Raw genomic sequence first — 17385 nt, forward strand, 5'->3', positions numbered from 1 at the left:
TCATTGCATTGCGACCCTCTTCCGACAACCAAGTTACTACATGACCCCAGGAGGGGGCTGAAGCCCTAGCCCCACCACCTTGGATGGCGGAAGAGGGGGCCACAGCCCAACCCACACCACCTTGGGTGGGGGTTGAGCTCAGGCTTCAGCTTCAGCCCTGGGTCCCAGCAATTCTAATGCTGGCCCTGGAGACTCCAGGGGGTGACGGGATCATGAAAGATTGCAAGATGGCCAACCCAAAACCTCAAAAATCATGACTTAGGCCACCCACTGAAATAATTAGATTTATTTTAAAATAATAAATACTGGGAATTTTATTTTTGTTGAGGTTTAAGATCCTTTACGGCAAACTCGCTTGATGTTTTCAAGCTTTTCTCTGCCATCACTAGAGCTAGTACCTTTTTTTTTTTAAATGGAAGCCGAGATATTGTTGCTCTCTCATGATTCCAGGAACTAGGGCTTCAAGAAAAACATTAAGTATTGTAGGACTCGCAATAAAATCACAAGAGCTGGCAATGCTAGAATTCATGTACAGGTTGTCTGCATTAGAAGAATCTCATAGGAACTTGCATACAAGGAAATCACTCCCTCAGAACACCTTCAACTCCCATTTTTTCTTCCCAGAGCACCTCAACTCCCCATCCATCCTTCCTTCCTGCCCCCAAACTCCCCCTCTTCCTCCAGAGCACCACAACCCTCATCTTCTCACCACCTGAGCATCCCCAACCCCAGTCATCTTTCCCCATCCTCTCCCTTCCTTCCCAGAGCACCCCAACTCTGCAGCCTCCAGCACCCCCTATCCTTCCGCCCTGCTGCCTCCCATCTCCCCTCCCTTCTACCCCCAGAGCACCCTCTTCCTCCTTCAGAGCACCCTCAACCCCCCAGTCCTCATCTTCCCCCAACCTGAGCATCCCCAACACCCAGTCATCATCCTTTCCCCATCCCCCGCTTCCAGAGCACCCACAACTCTGCAGGCCCCAGCATGCCCCAACCCTCTTCCTTTCCCCTAGCTCCCCTTCCTCCCTCCCCCAGAGCACCCCACTCCCACATCCTCCCACAGAGCCACCCCTTTTCTGCCTCCCCGCCCGGCCCTCCAGCTGCCCGAACCCAGCAGCAGCCCCGGCCCTGGCTGCCCCCAGGGGAGTCACTAAGCGCCCGGTTGCGAGATCCGAGACAACCCTCCCCTCTCACCTCCGCATGGCTCCGGCCCCCAACACTTCCCGCTCCCGCAGCCAGCTCAAGGCCTGGACTGCAACTCCCAGGAGCACCGTGCGGCAGGGCCCGAGTGGAGGGGCGGGGCAGGCTCCAGGGGCTGCTGGTTGTTGTAGTGCGGCCAGGCTCAGCTATGCCCCCGTTGGCGTCCCATAAGAGTCAGCCAGAGCGCGGCTGGCCTTATTAACCACGCCCCATTCCCATGCACCAGAAGCCGACCAGCTTTCCTGTCAGGGAGCTGGGTCAGACGGACTGGGGCACGTGAGCTACAGCCCCTTGCCCCAGCTAGGTTTGCCAACTTTCTAATTCCCGAAAACCCCAAGGCCCTTGTCCTGCCCACTGTTCCACCCCTTCCTGAGCCCACTGCATCCCCTGTCCCTCCCACATTTGCTCTCCCCCACCTTCACTCACATGCTCATTTTCGCTGCAAGGCCCAACCAGGCTTAGGGTTGTTTTGGCACCTAGATCATGCTAAGTTCACATTTTATTTGCTACAGGATACTAGAGCTGGCAGCAAAATAGTCAATAAGGGTAATTTAAAAAAAAAATTCACTAAGGTTTGCATGATTTTTACCCTCCCCTCTTCCCATTTTTCATAACCAGCTCCATGGTTTTGGTTCACTAAAGTTACTGTAATTGTATGTGTGGAATTAGGACCACACCTTATCACAGCTGCAATGGGTCCATTAAAGGCTTACTCCCACAGCCCAAATACAAATCCATAGAGCACAACCACAGAAATGCACACCTGACCCAATATCTATAAAAATAAATCAGTTTTTACACACTCCCACCCCTACATGCAGATACACATGTATTCATATGTACATATCTAGCATGCACTAACACATACTTCCACGTTTTTTATTACTACAATTGTTGTTTAGTACCTAGAGATCCCAAATCAGATCAGGGCTCCAGGGTGGTAGGTGCTAGATGTACACATAAAAAGAGTCTGCATCAAAGAATTTATTATGTGGCTAGAGAAGGGTGGGGAGCAATGATACATTAGTAATTGCATTCACTGTTTAAGAAATAAGGTTTCTTTTACAGTTCCCTTCTTTTAACAACTTGTTATGAAATGAATACATATTTTATGCCATCTATTTTCTTGTGCCAAACCAGCAAAAGGAATGAGGCAAAGAGTTAAGGTACAAATTTTATTCACAGAAGTATATACACATGCAGCAATACATGCATCTCTCTACACAAAGACATACTTGCCTACACAGAGACACTTTTTCCATATACTCTTCCAGGGGCTGCCAAAATCACACAGCCAGGAAGGAAGGGAGGATGGGGAGGGAAAGAGGCCAAGGATAAGAGCAGGGTGGGGGTGAGAGGGGGCAGTGGAGAGAGGAGAGGGAGGCAGAAGGCTACAGGTGCATGAGGATGTGAGGTATATAGAACCATAATGGGAATGCAGCAGGGTGTGGTGATGAAAGGGGTGCAGGGGGTGAGGGACATGGGGGGGCAGCTCTGGGATATGGAGAGGATGGGTGGGAGAGCACTGTAAGTGGTACAGGGATGGGATGGGACAGGATGGGACATGGGAGAGATGCTATGATGGGAGTGTGGGGTGTGATGGGGATACTTCTCCATTGCAAGCACTGGGAGAGGGGAATACACATACCTCCAACTCCTGGGTGCTGGTGATGAGGTGACAGACCATGGTTCACAGCAGGGCACATGCCGCAGCTTGAGCAAGCCACATGAGAAGAGGGCCAGGCAACAGTGGGAGAAGCACGCACAACACCTCAAAAGGCACCTGCTGAGCACTCGCCAGTGGCACTAGTTCCTCCTGTGCCCAGACTCAGCCAATAGGAGCTGTGCCTGTGAGCAGGGCAAGCATACAGACATCCCCTCCCCTCGCCCAGCAGCCCTTAAAGCTAGGAGCTGGACATGCCAGCTGCTTTTGGACCTGGGAGCCAGATGGGCCACGGTGCTAGAAGGAAGCTTGCCAGCCCCTCTGCAGCAGCACAAACCAGATATTCAGTGGTGCTGACCAGAGCCATCAGGCCTTTTCGACCGAGTGTTCCAGTCCAAAACCGGACAGCTGGTCACCCTAGCCCCAGCATAGCTATGGCCCTGCTATGCAGGGTGGCCTGCTAGTAATCACCACATTGATTATGGTGGGTCCTAGGCACCAACCACAATCAGGGCCCCCTCAGGCCAAGTGCTGTACAAAAACACAGACAAGTCCCTGCCCCCCTTATTACACTAAATTTTCATCCAAATAGGGCAGTATAGGAACTGAGTGGCAAGAGTAACTGTCAAAGTCAGTAAATGTCAGGACACTTAGGCCCTTACTATATCGCAGGTGGCAACTGGAGCGATGGGGCAAACCAAGTGAGGAGGAAGAGCAGCATGCATTAACATCTCTATTTTATTAGCATTGGTTTGGAGATATCCATGTATCTAGTGAACTGGAGTCAAAGAGAGTCGGGTAGGGAAACTGCTCCTTCTCCATCAGCAAGTTACGGTACAAATTAAGATCAATCCAGTTTCACCATATTCCCACAAACAACAAAATCAGTTTAAAACTATATAAAAGATAGATGTCTACTGCCACTTACCCTCACAATCCATGTGGTATGGAAGAGCTCATTGAACACTACAAGTGCTAGAAGATAAGGCCCAGATCCACAAATGTATTTAGGTTCCTAACTTCCACTGAAGTCAAATACCTTTGTAAATCCCGGGTTAAGTGTTTCTAAAGTGCCAGTTTTCCTCTGGAGAGAGGTGGGTGAGCTTTTGAGCTACACCAAGACCTGAAGAGCTCTGTATAGCTTGAAAGCGTGTCTTTCACCAACATCAGCTGGTCCAATAAACGATATTACCTCACCCACCTTGTTTCTCTAGCATCAGGGAGCAACACACCAACAATTTTCCCTGTAACCTGCTACACCATCTTTGAAGTTATGACATCTCAGAAAAGATTTGTGGAGTACAAGCAGGAAGGGAGCACCCAACTTATTACAGACAGCAGAATGCAAACCAAGTTTTCAGAAGTGAAACAGGCCCAATTCAGGATGGACTGATTTCAGTCTTGCATTTGTACTTTAGTTTGCTAAATAAAAGTTTATTCTTATTAGTTGGCTAACCACTAAAACATGATCTGCAATAAAATATAGCCTATACACTAAATTTGATACTTTCTGCTCAGCAGGATATGCTATATTTGTACATATTTAAGTAATTTTCTCTCAAATTAATATTAATATTTACAGTTAGAAAATGATGAATAGTGTATTTCTTTAGTAGATTAATTTTTCACTTGTGATTTTTGTCAAGCTCCATTTGGATGGAATATGGAATTCAGTTACAAATGCCCAGCCCCACTGCACTTTAAAATTTTATTTAACCAACGAAAAAACAGACAAGCAAGCTTAAATGTGCTGGATAAATTTAAAAAACTTATTAAAGCAAAGGAAGCATTATCTGTACTTAATGAATGAAACACGTTGTTTCTAGTCACCATCCACTCCTACTTGTCATAGATTGGAAGAGAAAACAAGCTTCCCTGTTTTGTTTTTCAACTCCCAATCATCTTAACATTTAATGAACTGAACTAGTTGCAAAGAATATTTTCTTCATTTCAGTTTATTCATCTGCAGAAGAGGCTATTGCTTTCAAAAACTGGCTTAGCACTTCAACAAACTCGTTCCTGGTGCTTTGCCAGTGACTTCCACCAGCCCAATAATCTGACTTCCCTTTAAAACTTCAGCACAAACACATACTGCTTGAATTTTTTTAAATTATTTTAATAGTACATACTAAGTTTAGGTCTTAATACAGGTCATCGTAAGTCCAATTTTAAAGCTGGAGAGGTTAGTCATGTGACTTCACTGTAGTTTAAAACACTCTAAAGACAGCAAACAAGAACTGAGTAAAATACATGAAACATATGTACAAAAACCAAAGAACAAGGACACAGATGCTGTAGAACTAAGAAGCTCCATGCAATCTCTATGGTATGAGTCAATGTGAATTCCAGTAAGGTGAATATTGCAGACCATAGTAGGTTTGGCATGAAAAAGCATTTTATTGAAACAAATAAAAAACACAACAACGTGATATCACAATTTTTACTCCATTTTTCCTAAGTTTTTACATAAATGGCTATCAGGTGAATAATACAGCAGTAGAGATTTCTTGGATCACTCAATCAAATGTGATCCGAAAACTGCGTTCCTGTTCCTTTCGGCGGCTCTCACAAACCTTCGTCACCTCCTCCACCTTCCTCTGCAGCAGGGCTGTGGGGAGAGGGAAAAAAACATAATACACACACATGAGGATCACATGATCATCATAAGAGAGCCCTAGGCAGTACAGATCTGGAGGAGAGAAGAGTGTCTCAGAAAGAGTAAAGATCAATGGTTAAGATAGGTTTGAGAACAGAAGAGAAGAGAAAAACCCAACAGGAGACACTGCTGAACTGCAAAAGGCTCATCAGATGGCTATGATGGCAGAAGCTCTAGCAACACCCAGAAACAAGTGGACAAGCCCAAGAGGACATTTTAACCATCACTCCAATCTTCCTTGCTGACCCAACTTCAATTTGGTTTACATTAATTTATGTTATTTCATTTACATCTTCAACAAAAGTTTTACAAAGTTAGAAACTAAAGACTTGCTGAACATGAGTAGCTGGAACAGGCTCCATAGTTGGAAATACACAAATCATGCGTGCACACACACACTATCCACTCTGCCCTTTCATGACCTATAATCCGTTCTCAATTATTGTCTGCAAAATAAGTAAATTGCTTTAATAGTTCTGTACGCTGTAGGTACTGCACTGAAAAAGTCTACTCTTTCTGAACACCTGTAAATGATTCCTCCAGAATAATTTCACCAATCTTCATCATAAAGCTGCACTATGGGTCTGTAGAATGGAGACATTCTAGTCTATTTAAGTTCTTGTAATACATCTAACATGCGATACCAGACTCTTCCAGTAGTACATTAAGTGACTCGATTAGCATTTGGGATGTTTTCTTTCTTCTCTCCTCTTAAAGAGAAAATTATATATGGGTTTATTATATATAAATTTTAATGAACGTAAAATATGGTATGTGTTTTTATTAATGAAGACAGGTTGAAATGTATTTTGCACTTGGAACAGAAAGCAGCACATTTTGTGTTGGTACGTAGAGACTGCAGGAGTTCATTCCAGTCTGAAGCCAGACTCCAGGAAACCTCTGTCTCCTGGACAAACAAGCTTCCCCTTTGCAGTTAACATGCATTAGAAGCGTTAAAACATATGCAGTGGCCCATATTTCCAAGAACTAATAGCTCTGCAAATTTAAATACCCTTTCAAAGCTCCATATTATACACTGTACTCTTTTTGTACAACAAGTTTTAGCCCCACTATCAGCTATACATATATGCATCTCAAAATTTAATACTCCCATTACAAAGCAGAGCTCTCACCAGTGTCCAGTCAGCTATGGTAACCCTCAAACATTTAATAAGAGAAACAGAAGAAAGTAAAAATTTTTGGCGTTCTTTTGGCAAGAGAAGAGATTTAAGATTATCTAGACTATACCTATGTTCCCCCAGCTAAGATCTTGTCATCTTAGGGGACCATGGTGTGCCGAGAAGGAGTGGACTCATTGGAAATGGGAAGCAAATTAGCCAAAGATCTCGGCAACACGAGAGTTTGGAATCTACTAGGTGTCTGTTTCATATTTTAAACCCCCCACACATTTACTGAACTAATACAGCTCTCTGGATGCAAATGTTAAAGTTACATAAGTCTTATTAAGAAATCCCTCAGCAAGATAACAGATGTTACAATTATTTAGAAAAGCTACTTTGCTTTTATGAAGTGCCCCTGAACATATTTTAAGGGAATGGAATTTAGAAACTTGTGAACAGTTTCTATGTTTTACATTTTTTAAATCAAGAACAATATTATCTTAGAAGCTCCACTTTTCCCAGTCCTGCCAATGGGACAAGCCATTCTGGCTGTTGCAGAAGGCGGGCACATAATGGGTAAGTGTACATAGGAACAGAAACACTTACATTTGCTCAACACTCCAAGGGAACAAAGGAACACATGAATCATTTAGGGAAAACAGTACATTTTGTAACATCAACTGCTCCTACCCCTGCTTGAGGGACTTGCCCTACCATACTAAAGTTGACAGGTTCCTCTCTGAAACTTGCATATCCCCTAAAAATAGACATTGGACTATTCAATTAATATAGTGATCTAATTAATTGGCTGAATAGCCGTGATCTATAATTAGGACCCTACCACATTCAGCCATGAAAAACGCATCATGGACCATGAAATCTGTATAGTCTAGGGTAAAAGCACACAAGACCAGATCCATGGGGGACACCAGAGTTTCTCAAAGAGGGTGTCTTGACCCAAAAGGGAGTTGCAAGGGGGTCACAAGGTTATTTCAGGGGGGGATCGTGGTATTGCCACCTTATTTCTGTGTTGCCTTCAGAGCTGGATGGTCAGAGAGTGGCAGCTGTTGGCCGGCACCCAGCTCTGAAGGCAGTGCCCCACCAACAGCAGCACAGACGAAAGGTTAGCACAATACCATAACATGCCTCCCTTACTTCTGTGCTGCTGCTGACGGTGGCTCTGCCTTCAAAGCTGGGATTCCGGCCAGCAACTGCCGCTCTTCAGCTGCCCAGCTCTGAAGGGAGCCACCTGCTGCGGCAGTGCAGAAGTAAGAGTAGCAGTACCACAACCCTCCCACCCCCTCCACTCCTTTTCAGATCAATTACACTACCATGAAATTTCAGATTTAAGTAGCTGAAATAATGAAATTTATTATTTTTAAAATCCTATGACTATGAAATTGACCAAAATGGACTGTGAATTTGATAGGGCCCTATTTATAATACAAGAAAAATTCTCACACTGATGGAACAAATTGCAACCCCTTTAATAATCATCTTCAAAAGAAACAGGCAACTGCTTTACCCCAGACTGACATTTCCAGATACTTCCTGCAACTGGACCCACAGATCTGCTGCTACAGGCGACATCCCAGAAACTGTCAAAACTCATCATGACGACAAGCACTAGGTACTGAGAAGTTAAAACCTTTTAGGAATCTGGAAGCCAAATACAGCTCTGGTATAATCAGACAAGTCTATTTAAATCAAGGGAGTTGTGCCTTCTTTCAAAAGGGATGAACAACCACCATAGGTTTGGGGACATTCACAGCTTTGCAGGAGTTGAGAGTGCAGCAGAGCTGGTGTACCTGAGTCCTGGAAAGAGCAGCACCACATCACTCAACAGTGTCCCCTTGTGGTTAAGTAGGTTCAGTTAAGGAGAGTTGCAAACTAGCTAGAATACTCAGGATCCTTTACTGGGAGACAGATGGTTCCTGGTCATGAAAACTATGTGTAATAACTTTAGAAAAAGCAATTAAACCCTGGAAGCATCCCAATATTTTCATGAAAAAACTCAGTCCCTGAAGAGCAATCTTCCTTTCTAATACCAAGCATAACATCTGTTCAGTATTATCTTTTCGAAGTTACTCTGCAACTTCTGCAGTGTCCCTCAGAAAATGGAGTTACTGCACCTGCAGGGAAGGAATGTTTGACCTCAGCTAACAGTGTACGAAGCAATCGTCCTGAGCTGAAACTCGGGAGAGAGGGGGGCCACAGGATAGATACTGAGGTAGGAAGGCCAGCAGAGGTGACCAGAGCATTTTAAAAATTGGCATTTGTGACCCTCAAAAGACATTTTCCATAAAGAAGTTGATAACATCGTAAAAGCCCATGCTCAGACTATTAATAGGGAAGTCATTTTCTATTGATAGTTTTAGAACACTGATTTTCCTAACATATTTAGCAAACGCCCAGGAACTTCATCCAGAAACTAGTGAGTCTATAGGGCTTTAATGGAGAATGAAGAGAGAAGGGAATCCAAATGATATTAGACTAGGTCCTTGGGAAAGACTCCTCATGTATCCTTCTGAAGTGATCTATGGTCAAGAAACACATACACCAGAATTGCACTTAGAACTTTAACTTTATAAAAAGTGATTGTTTTGCACAGTCCACTACCAGTACCTGTCAATGTCTAGCTGATCTCTCAACATTCAGTCTCTCCACTAAGCACCTGAATAGAGAGGCCAGTAAGAGATTACACTTCCCCTCCTCCTTCAAGATATCCAATCTTCCTTCCTAAGTGCAGTTCAGACCTGACATTTTCCAGTTCATTTTTTTTTCTTTTTTTTTAAAAAAAGGTTCTTACCAGAGTTCTGGTCAATCCACTGCAATGAATCCATGTGTGCATTCAAAATTTTACAGATCTGCTGGAGCTGGAGAGAAACAGATGCAAGATTTTAGGCATGATTTATTCAGTTGTAACACATGAAAATGAACAACAGTAAGAGAAATACCAGTTAGACATGAGTCTAGCCTGGTCCTCAGGGCTTGCAGTAGCAGTCAGGGCTAAGTACTCTATACATTTAGCAAATCTAGCAGTCACTTCACCCAGGTGAAGCTGGTACTCAAGTAGCACATAGCACAGCTGTATGGGGGACCTCTGGTTTGGAAAATATCCTTGCGGCCTGAGCTCTCTTAGGCTAATAGAGGTCAGATACATCATATACCCATAAAAGGTTTACTCTCAAGGTGGTGTAGAAGAGGCTGGGAAAGCTCCCTGCTCTGCAATGTTCAGCAAAACGGAAGTTCTCCACTGACAAGCCTACAGGCAAAAACCATGATGGAGATTAAAATCAAAGTTGATATGTAGGAGAAAGAGATGAGAATTCAGGTCTGAATTAGAAGATGAAGTATAACAGAAGACGGAAATAATGACAGATGTACATAGGAGAATTCTGATCCATCACAAGGAATATGCAAGCAGCATAACAGTAAGCAGGATTACAGCCACACTATCTGTGGTAAACATACACAGCATTTAGTCCTAAACTCAGGCAAGAGATGGCCTGTTGTCCTTGGGGCAGCTGAATGGCGCACAAAGGACTATCCAAAGTTCACACCCAAAATCTGATAGGTCTGCAAAAGCCTACAATATGGTGGGAAATATCTTCCAAACTTCAAAAATATATGTATATAAAAGATAAATATAACAGGTGAGTGTTTGCAAAACCTCCCCATGCAATCTCTCTGCTGCCAGCTTTTATAATGTTCATGTGACCCTAGAGTAAGCATTAAGGGAGCCACACTGGCTTGTGCTGGAACAGGAGTTTGGCCAACAGAAAAAAAAACTAGGGAGTAAAAGCTGTAAAATCCTCTTCAAATCCTGAAAATACAAACGACATAAGGAGTATTCAGAACTACACAAGTTAAATGGGCCCATAAGAGATTTTACCACCTTCACAAGAGTACTTGGCTCATACTCACTGGGTCGCTGGTATCAGCAGGGCCCCCAGATGTATTCAGGTGCTCAATGATATCTTTGAGATCCTGTGCCATACGCTTTAACTGGGCATCTATGTTTTCAGCCAATTTATAGCTGCAAAGCACATAGAAGTAGATGTGGTCAGAGTGTTTCAAATCAAACAGATATACCAGGTACACTAGAGGAACATTTTGCCCCACCAACTAGGCAACACCAATGTTCTTTCATAGGAGACATGTGAAGACACTGGGAACACAGATGTCTTCAATACTCTTTGACATTTAAGATTCAACAGAATATTCTCCTCACACCCTGCCAGAGGAATGAAACAAAACCAACTGGTCCAGATCCTGCAAGACATCTCTTGGGCAAGTCAGACACCCTCTCTGGTTGCCTTACTAGAACTCACCAGTCCTTGCCCTAAAATGCTTGCATGACCTGAATAATCACACACACTGCTTCCCTGGCTCTAATCAGCACCCATGGGACTTCACTTTCAGTAGTATGAAAGAGATCATTCCAAAAATGAATAGACTGAACTCAAATAGCTAGTTACGTCCACATCTCCCAAAAGAACTCCATTTATGCTATCTAATAAAATATATTGACAGCTCTACTTCCCTATTCCTCTGTCTACACTTCCAATATGGGAAATGCAAGCCACTGGGAAGACTATGTTCCAGAAAAAGCTGTTACTAGTTTCCTCATCCTATAGCAACCCCCTAGAATGCCCTGTAGTCCAAGTTTAGTTCTTCCTGTTTGCAAATTTTACTACATTAGCTCTGGCCTATCATGTGCTTAACTAGGGTCACTTCCTTACGTTCGCTCCCGCTCCTCATCTGCGTGCTGCAAGTAGATAGTCCCACTCTGTTCCTTTACAGACTCCTCCAGAGGAATTAGCAAATCTTCCAGCTCCTTCTGTTGCGACAGGATGAAATCAAGTTCCTGATCCAACCTGCAAAAAGACAAATAAACAAGTGTGCTACTGAAAGCAACTTAGGGGAGAGTTATATGTGATGTATGAACTCTTCATCATCAGAAGCTGCAAGGAGATGGAAAGAACACTATCCCAGGAAAACAAAACACATCACTAAAGCACTCAGTCTCTTACCTCTTCTGATCCAGCTTCACTTTCTCCACTTCTCTGTGTAATGAAGTAATCTACAACCAGACAGGAACACAGCATTTAGCAGACTGTAGTAATAGAATTCAGAAATCATCTGTCAGGATGTAGGGGTAGAGGGAAAGAGGTGGGATTGAGAAAAACCCCATGAAAATTGTGTACTAGAAAGAGGAAATATTGGTATAAATGTTTAGAGAGAACATTTTAGATTTAGCACTGGAGTTATGGCCACAAAATCCAACTTCTAGGCAACAGGCTGGCTTAAGATTTCTCATTTTATCTGGGCAACTCTTAATCATGCTGGGCCAATCCGTAAAGTTGTCTAAGCAGCAGATAGGTGCCTAGTGGGATTTCCTCCTCCCCCCAAAAGACTCACCAATGGAAGTTCGGCGTCTAGGTACTTTTGAAAATCCCACTGGGTGCCTATTTGCATCTTTGGGCACTCAAATACCTTTAAAAATCTGGCCCTATGTGAAAAGCAGGTTGATAAGGCATGTCATCTCACCTTCTCACCATTTTCAATCAGTGTCCGATCCCAGGCATTGACCTGTGTAGCCTGATGAAGAAAATGTTTCTCCTGGTCCTCCAGTTCTAGGCTCCATTTATTAATCAGACTCTCCAGCTGAGCATAAGTCATCACTGGGGGAGCACTGGGGTTGGGGAAGTTGAGAGAGCATTAAGCATTAGAATGAATACAAGCTCAAAAATGACAGGATATAAAGCTGACCGCACAGCTAGCGTTAACCACACAACCACTGAATTACAAACAGACCCAACAGAACATCCTTGCCAGGATATAGCATATCTATGATACTCACTGTACTGCTGCATTCTAATCCCACCACAGTCTTTGTCTGGAGTAGCCGATTCTGATTCCTCCACTCAAAATCCAATAAACTGACTACATCATGAATTTGAACACTCACTCTCAGTACCCAGCCACTGAACTAGGACAGTTGGCAGTAACTCAATTGGCTGAAAGGACTCACCTGGTAGTTGTGGTAGCTATAGTAGCAGTAGAAGTCACAGGACCAATGCTACCAGTGGTGGTCAGTGGTTTAAGATTCAAGGCAAAGCCTGTACTAGGGGCAGAAGAAGTGCCTGCAAGGAAAGGTTTAGTGTCACACCATACATAAAAGGAGAGGAATGAATGCAGAGGAATGGTCAGCTGTGATCTAGCAGATTGGACGCAAGATTGGAAATTAGGAGACATGAGTTCTATTCACAAATTACCTTGAGTATGTGATTTAGATTAGCCACTTCACTTGAGTTTCTCCATTTGTAAGATGTAGATAATGATACTTATCCACCTTTGTAAGGTGTTGTGAGATCTTTAGAAAGCTCTATTCTGTATAAGCAGCAAGTGGTGGCTTACTTCTCTTAGTTTTCAAATTACAGAGATGTATAGAGAGAAGATGGATTATAAATAAATCCATTTTGCTACAATGGACAGGGATGGACTGAAGATCCCCAAGTTCCCTTCCAACCCAAGTAGCTCTATTAAAATGAGGGACTGAAAGCACGTATTTAACCAGGTAATACTAAGAAAGATAGAATGCAAACTCTGCACGTATCTCTCTCAACCCAGATCTGCAGGACCCCAACTACTAGAATATTGGATCTACACATGGCTCTGCATTTGCATCACCACTCTTCTTTTGGAATTGGACTTCTTATAAGCAGAGCTGGTGAACTAAAAAAATGTTTTAGCGATGTAGATGAACATCTGTTAATAAAACTTGACAGTTATACAGCACCTTCTGTCCCAGGATCTCAAAGCTCTTTATGAACCTGAAGGAAACAAGTCTCAATGCTTGTTAGGCAATACTACTCTTTTGCAAAAAGGCAAGCTAAGACAGACAGGCAAGGATCACAAAGCAACTGACTGGCAGAGTCAGGAACAGGATGCTAGGTCCTGGATCTTGGTACTGTGCTATTATTAAGTCTAGACAAGGACTTCTCAACCAGTCGGGTGCAACTCAGAAGTTGAAACAACCCACTGGTTGATGGAAGTGGGGAAAAGGTTTCAAAATTCTGCATTCTCTAGGATCCAGGGCAGCGAAGAAGCTAGATGCTCCCTTTCTATCCTATTTCCACCTCATCCTAGTCACCCCAACTAATCCTACTGCAGCTCCTTAATCCTCCCTATTTCTCTCTCCCCTCTATCCCTACAGTGTGCAGCTAGATCCACAGCCTCTTGAAGCAATGCTATGCCTGCTGTGTAGGAAGGCTGGTGGCTGAGGAGGGAGATGCTACCCCAGTAACAGCAGCCCCTCACCAATCTTGTAAACCAAACTGCCAAACTCTTACCACCCCCAGCCAAGACCACCCGTGGTTTCTTGCTGTGAACACAAGTCCATAATGGCCACAAAGAATTGTGGGACCAGATGTACCACAACACAGGAATTGTTTTCAGATACTGGGTAGAAAGAGACTGAGAACCATGGGACTATACAATAGTGTTATCAGCATGACCACTCTCATTCTTTTCAGAATCTAGTCCTTACTCGTGGTAGTGATGGTTGCAGCAGTCGTTGTTCCAGGGACCTTTAATCCAAATCCGAGAGTACCCAGACTGGTTGCTGCAGTTGAGGTGCCACCAACTGCAAACAGAAGAGAATAACACATTTTCCTGTGTGTCCCACTGAACAGGGGATCCCCTTTAGAAAGTTACTGTGCTCTGGTCCCTGTTTTATCTGTACTAGCAATGAACTAATAACTAAGTGGGCTGAGGGAACGTCCAGGTACCTAGGTGAAGACTGGCAGGTTGAAACTATGGATACATGCAGAAGGCCTCACAGCTGTTTTAAGAGTTCTTATCAATTCAGCTAGAAAGCTACTAACAATTATATTTGGATAATTTGACACATGCAACATTCAACTGATACAAACTGCTAGAACAACCAATATGACCCAAACACCAGGCTCAAGTTAGCTTGGGAACACAATCTTGGAACTATAAGTCCTCAGAGGCTAAATGAGAGTGAGGATTCCGAGTAACTCATTATGGAAACAATCCACTCTATCAAATATAGTATCCCAGATGTGGCTAAACTCAGAAGACTATCTTGCCAAATTCACTAAGCCCTACAGAGAGACACTTTGGAAAAGGGATGCCAAAACATAAGCAGAATGAAGGCAGTAAGCCAAATTCATTTCTGGTAGAACTCCACTAACTTCAATGGTGTTACACCAGGGACAAGTTTGGTCCCCACGAGGCGCATGATTGACTCAATACTCACTGAGTTTTTGCAATATGTAATGTAATTTGGTTGGAGTGATCTGTGTTCATAGGAACACAGGCTAAAGATCTCAAAATACTGTCTGGTTTCTTCTAATGCAAATGAGTTGCTATTTCTTACTTCAGGTGGCTCAGTTTTGCGTGCTCTCTCTGGTAAACTGCACTGTTTCTCTCTTATACAGAAAATGAAGGTGATCCTGAAGTTATATAGCGTATGTATTTACTGATGGACCCAGCTTTCTGCTTTTATGTCCTAACACCTGAAACAGCTGAATAATATTTAAAACAAAATTACTCTGGTCCACAGAGTAAAGAAAGTGTCATCTATGAACCCCCCCCCCCCCCCCAAACACTGCAGCCAAGGTACAGGCCTTTACTGAAAAAAGAAGAGGACACCTGATTATCATGAGCAAGCCAAAAGCCCTCCTCCAGGCTCTTTGGAAGGGTAGGGGCAAAGAAAGTAAGCATTCTGGAGAGCTTGAATTACAACTGATTAGACCAAGAACCACCTTATCCTGAAGCTTCAAGAAGCTTTAACTACATGTAATACTGTTGCAAAAAAAAAAAAAAAAAAAAATCAAACATCATTCTGGGATGTATTATCAGGAGTGCTGTAAGCAAGACAAGCAGAAATGCTTCTACTCTACTCAACACTAGTAAGGCCTCCACTGGAGTACTGTGTCCAGTTCTTGGCACCACACATCAGGAAAGGTGTGGATAAATTGGAGAAAGTGCAGAGGAGAGCAACAAAAGTAATTAAAGGTCTTGAAAATAAGAACTAGGAGGAAAGATTGAAAAAAAATAGTTTGTAGTCTGGAAAAGAGCAGACAGAGGAGACATGATATCAGTATTCAAGAGCATAAAAGATTGTACAAAGAGGAGGGTGATAAATTGTTCTCCTTAAACCACTGAGGACAGGACAAGAGGTAATGGGCTTAAACTGCAGCAAGTGAGATTTAGGTTAGATATTATGGAAAACTTCCTCATTTTAAGGGTATTTAAGCACTGGAACAAAATTACCTAGGGAAGCTGTGGAATCTGTCAGAGGTTTTTAAGAACAGGTTGAACAAACACCTGTCAGGGATGGTCTAATACTCAGCCCTGCCACAGTGCAAGGGACAGGACTAGATGACCTACTGAGGTCACTTCCAGTCCTACATTTCTATGATTCTATGTTTTACATCAAGTACCTGAAAAAATCTGGTAAATTATTCTATTATTCATACAGCAAATACATAAGCTACTAAAAGTTACAGGTGGGCAATCAAAAAAGATATTCTCCAGTAGCCAAAAGGACTGTAGTGCAATAAACCCACACTTTCACTTCCCCAAAGGACTTCTAAAACATCTCTCTGGCTCGGTACAAAGTGGTGTTTTTCTACACAAATAGCTATATTAACAGCAGAAATCACTCCTTGTGGCAAAATTCTTGTAGTCAGGTTTATTTTCCCGTTGTTGACTATGACTTAACACATTTTATAGGGTTGGAAAGTGAGAAAGCACTTGGACACAGGGTGAGATTAACTACCCTAAAGTGGGCAGAAGAGAGTTAGTATTTTCTGGTATGAAGTAACTGACAGCAGCTAGCACATCTTCTACCACAAAAGAATTACCTAGATACGCAGCATATTAAAACACCAAATATTCACATACACACTTCCCCAAACCAGCACCTCACTTGAAAATGGAATGTGAAGACCTGAGCATCATAAACACTATCTCAGAGATAATAGCACAAGGAGGGCAAATCTACACTACAAAATTAAGTCAACTTAAGTTATATTGCTGTGCAGTCACTGTAGTCATTAATTTTTTCATGTCCAAACTCCCCTCCTGCTGTCAGCAGTGCACGTCCTCAGGAGCGCTTCCACCAATTTAACTGACAGCCCTGGGCTGTCAGCCGCCAGGGACTGACAGCCATAACAGTCAAGACAGTGTCTATACTGACACTGCATCAACCTAAGTACACAAACCTAAGCACTACACCTCTCGGGGAGGTGAAGTTATTATGTCAGTGTAGTGAGCGATTTACATCCGCAGGAACAACATTGTAATGTAGGCACTCACAGAGGCCTGGTCTACACTACACGTTTAAACTGAATTTAGCAGCATTAAACCGATTTAACCCTGCACCTGTCCACACAACGAGGCTCTTTATATCGATATAAAGGGCTCTTTAAATCGGTTTCTGTACTCCTCCCCGACGAGAGGAGTAGCGCTGAAATCGGTATTGCCATGTCGGATTAGGGTTAGTGTGGTTGCAAATCGACGGTATTGGCCTCCGGGCGGTATACCACAGTGCACCATAGTGATCGCTCTGGAAAGTGATCTGAACTCGGATGCACTGGCCAGGTAGATAGGAAAAGCCCCGCAAACTTTTGAATTTCATTTCCAGTTTGCCCAGCGTGGAGCTCTGATCAGCACAGGTGGCCATGCAGTTCCAAATCCAAAAAGAGCTC

The 17385-nt window shown here is 43.3% G+C and overlaps 2 protein-coding genes across 3 annotated transcripts in view; both read right to left on the reverse strand.

The window, feature by feature from the left end:
- Window positions 1–1249, reverse strand: part of RBM41 (RNA binding motif protein 41) — a 40186-nt gene extending 38937 nt beyond the window's left edge. For both annotated transcript variants that reach the window (XM_075068718.1, XM_032772218.2), the window contains exon 1: window positions 1192–1249. In XM_075068718.1, coding sequence (XP_074924819.1) covers window positions 1192–1199 — 8 coding nt within the window. In that variant the 5' untranslated portion in view covers window positions 1200–1249. The remainder of the gene's footprint in view (window positions 1–1191) is intronic.
- A 3984-nt stretch (window positions 1250–5233) lies between these two features.
- LOC116819988 (nuclear pore glycoprotein p62) overlaps window positions 5234–17385 on the reverse strand; it is a 20078-nt gene continuing 7926 nt past the window's right edge. The window contains exons 6-13 of the mRNA XM_032772142.2: window positions 14193–14288; window positions 12675–12786; window positions 12191–12335; window positions 11674–11723; window positions 11383–11517; window positions 10565–10676; window positions 9447–9513; window positions 5234–5468 (exon numbers count right to left, since the gene is read on the reverse strand). Of these exons, the coding sequence (XP_032628033.1) occupies window positions 5377–5468; window positions 9447–9513; window positions 10565–10676; window positions 11383–11517; window positions 11674–11723; window positions 12191–12335; window positions 12675–12786; window positions 14193–14288 (809 nt within the window). The 3' untranslated portion in view covers window positions 5234–5376. The remainder of the gene's footprint in view (window positions 5469–9446; window positions 9514–10564; window positions 10677–11382; window positions 11518–11673; window positions 11724–12190; window positions 12336–12674; window positions 12787–14192; window positions 14289–17385) is intronic.

This window comes from Chelonoidis abingdonii, chromosome 8 (assembly GCF_003597395.2).
Source record: "Chelonoidis abingdonii isolate Lonesome George chromosome 8, CheloAbing_2.0, whole genome shotgun sequence".
In the NCBI taxonomy this organism is placed as follows: domain Eukaryota; kingdom Metazoa; phylum Chordata; order Testudines; family Testudinidae; genus Chelonoidis; species Chelonoidis abingdonii.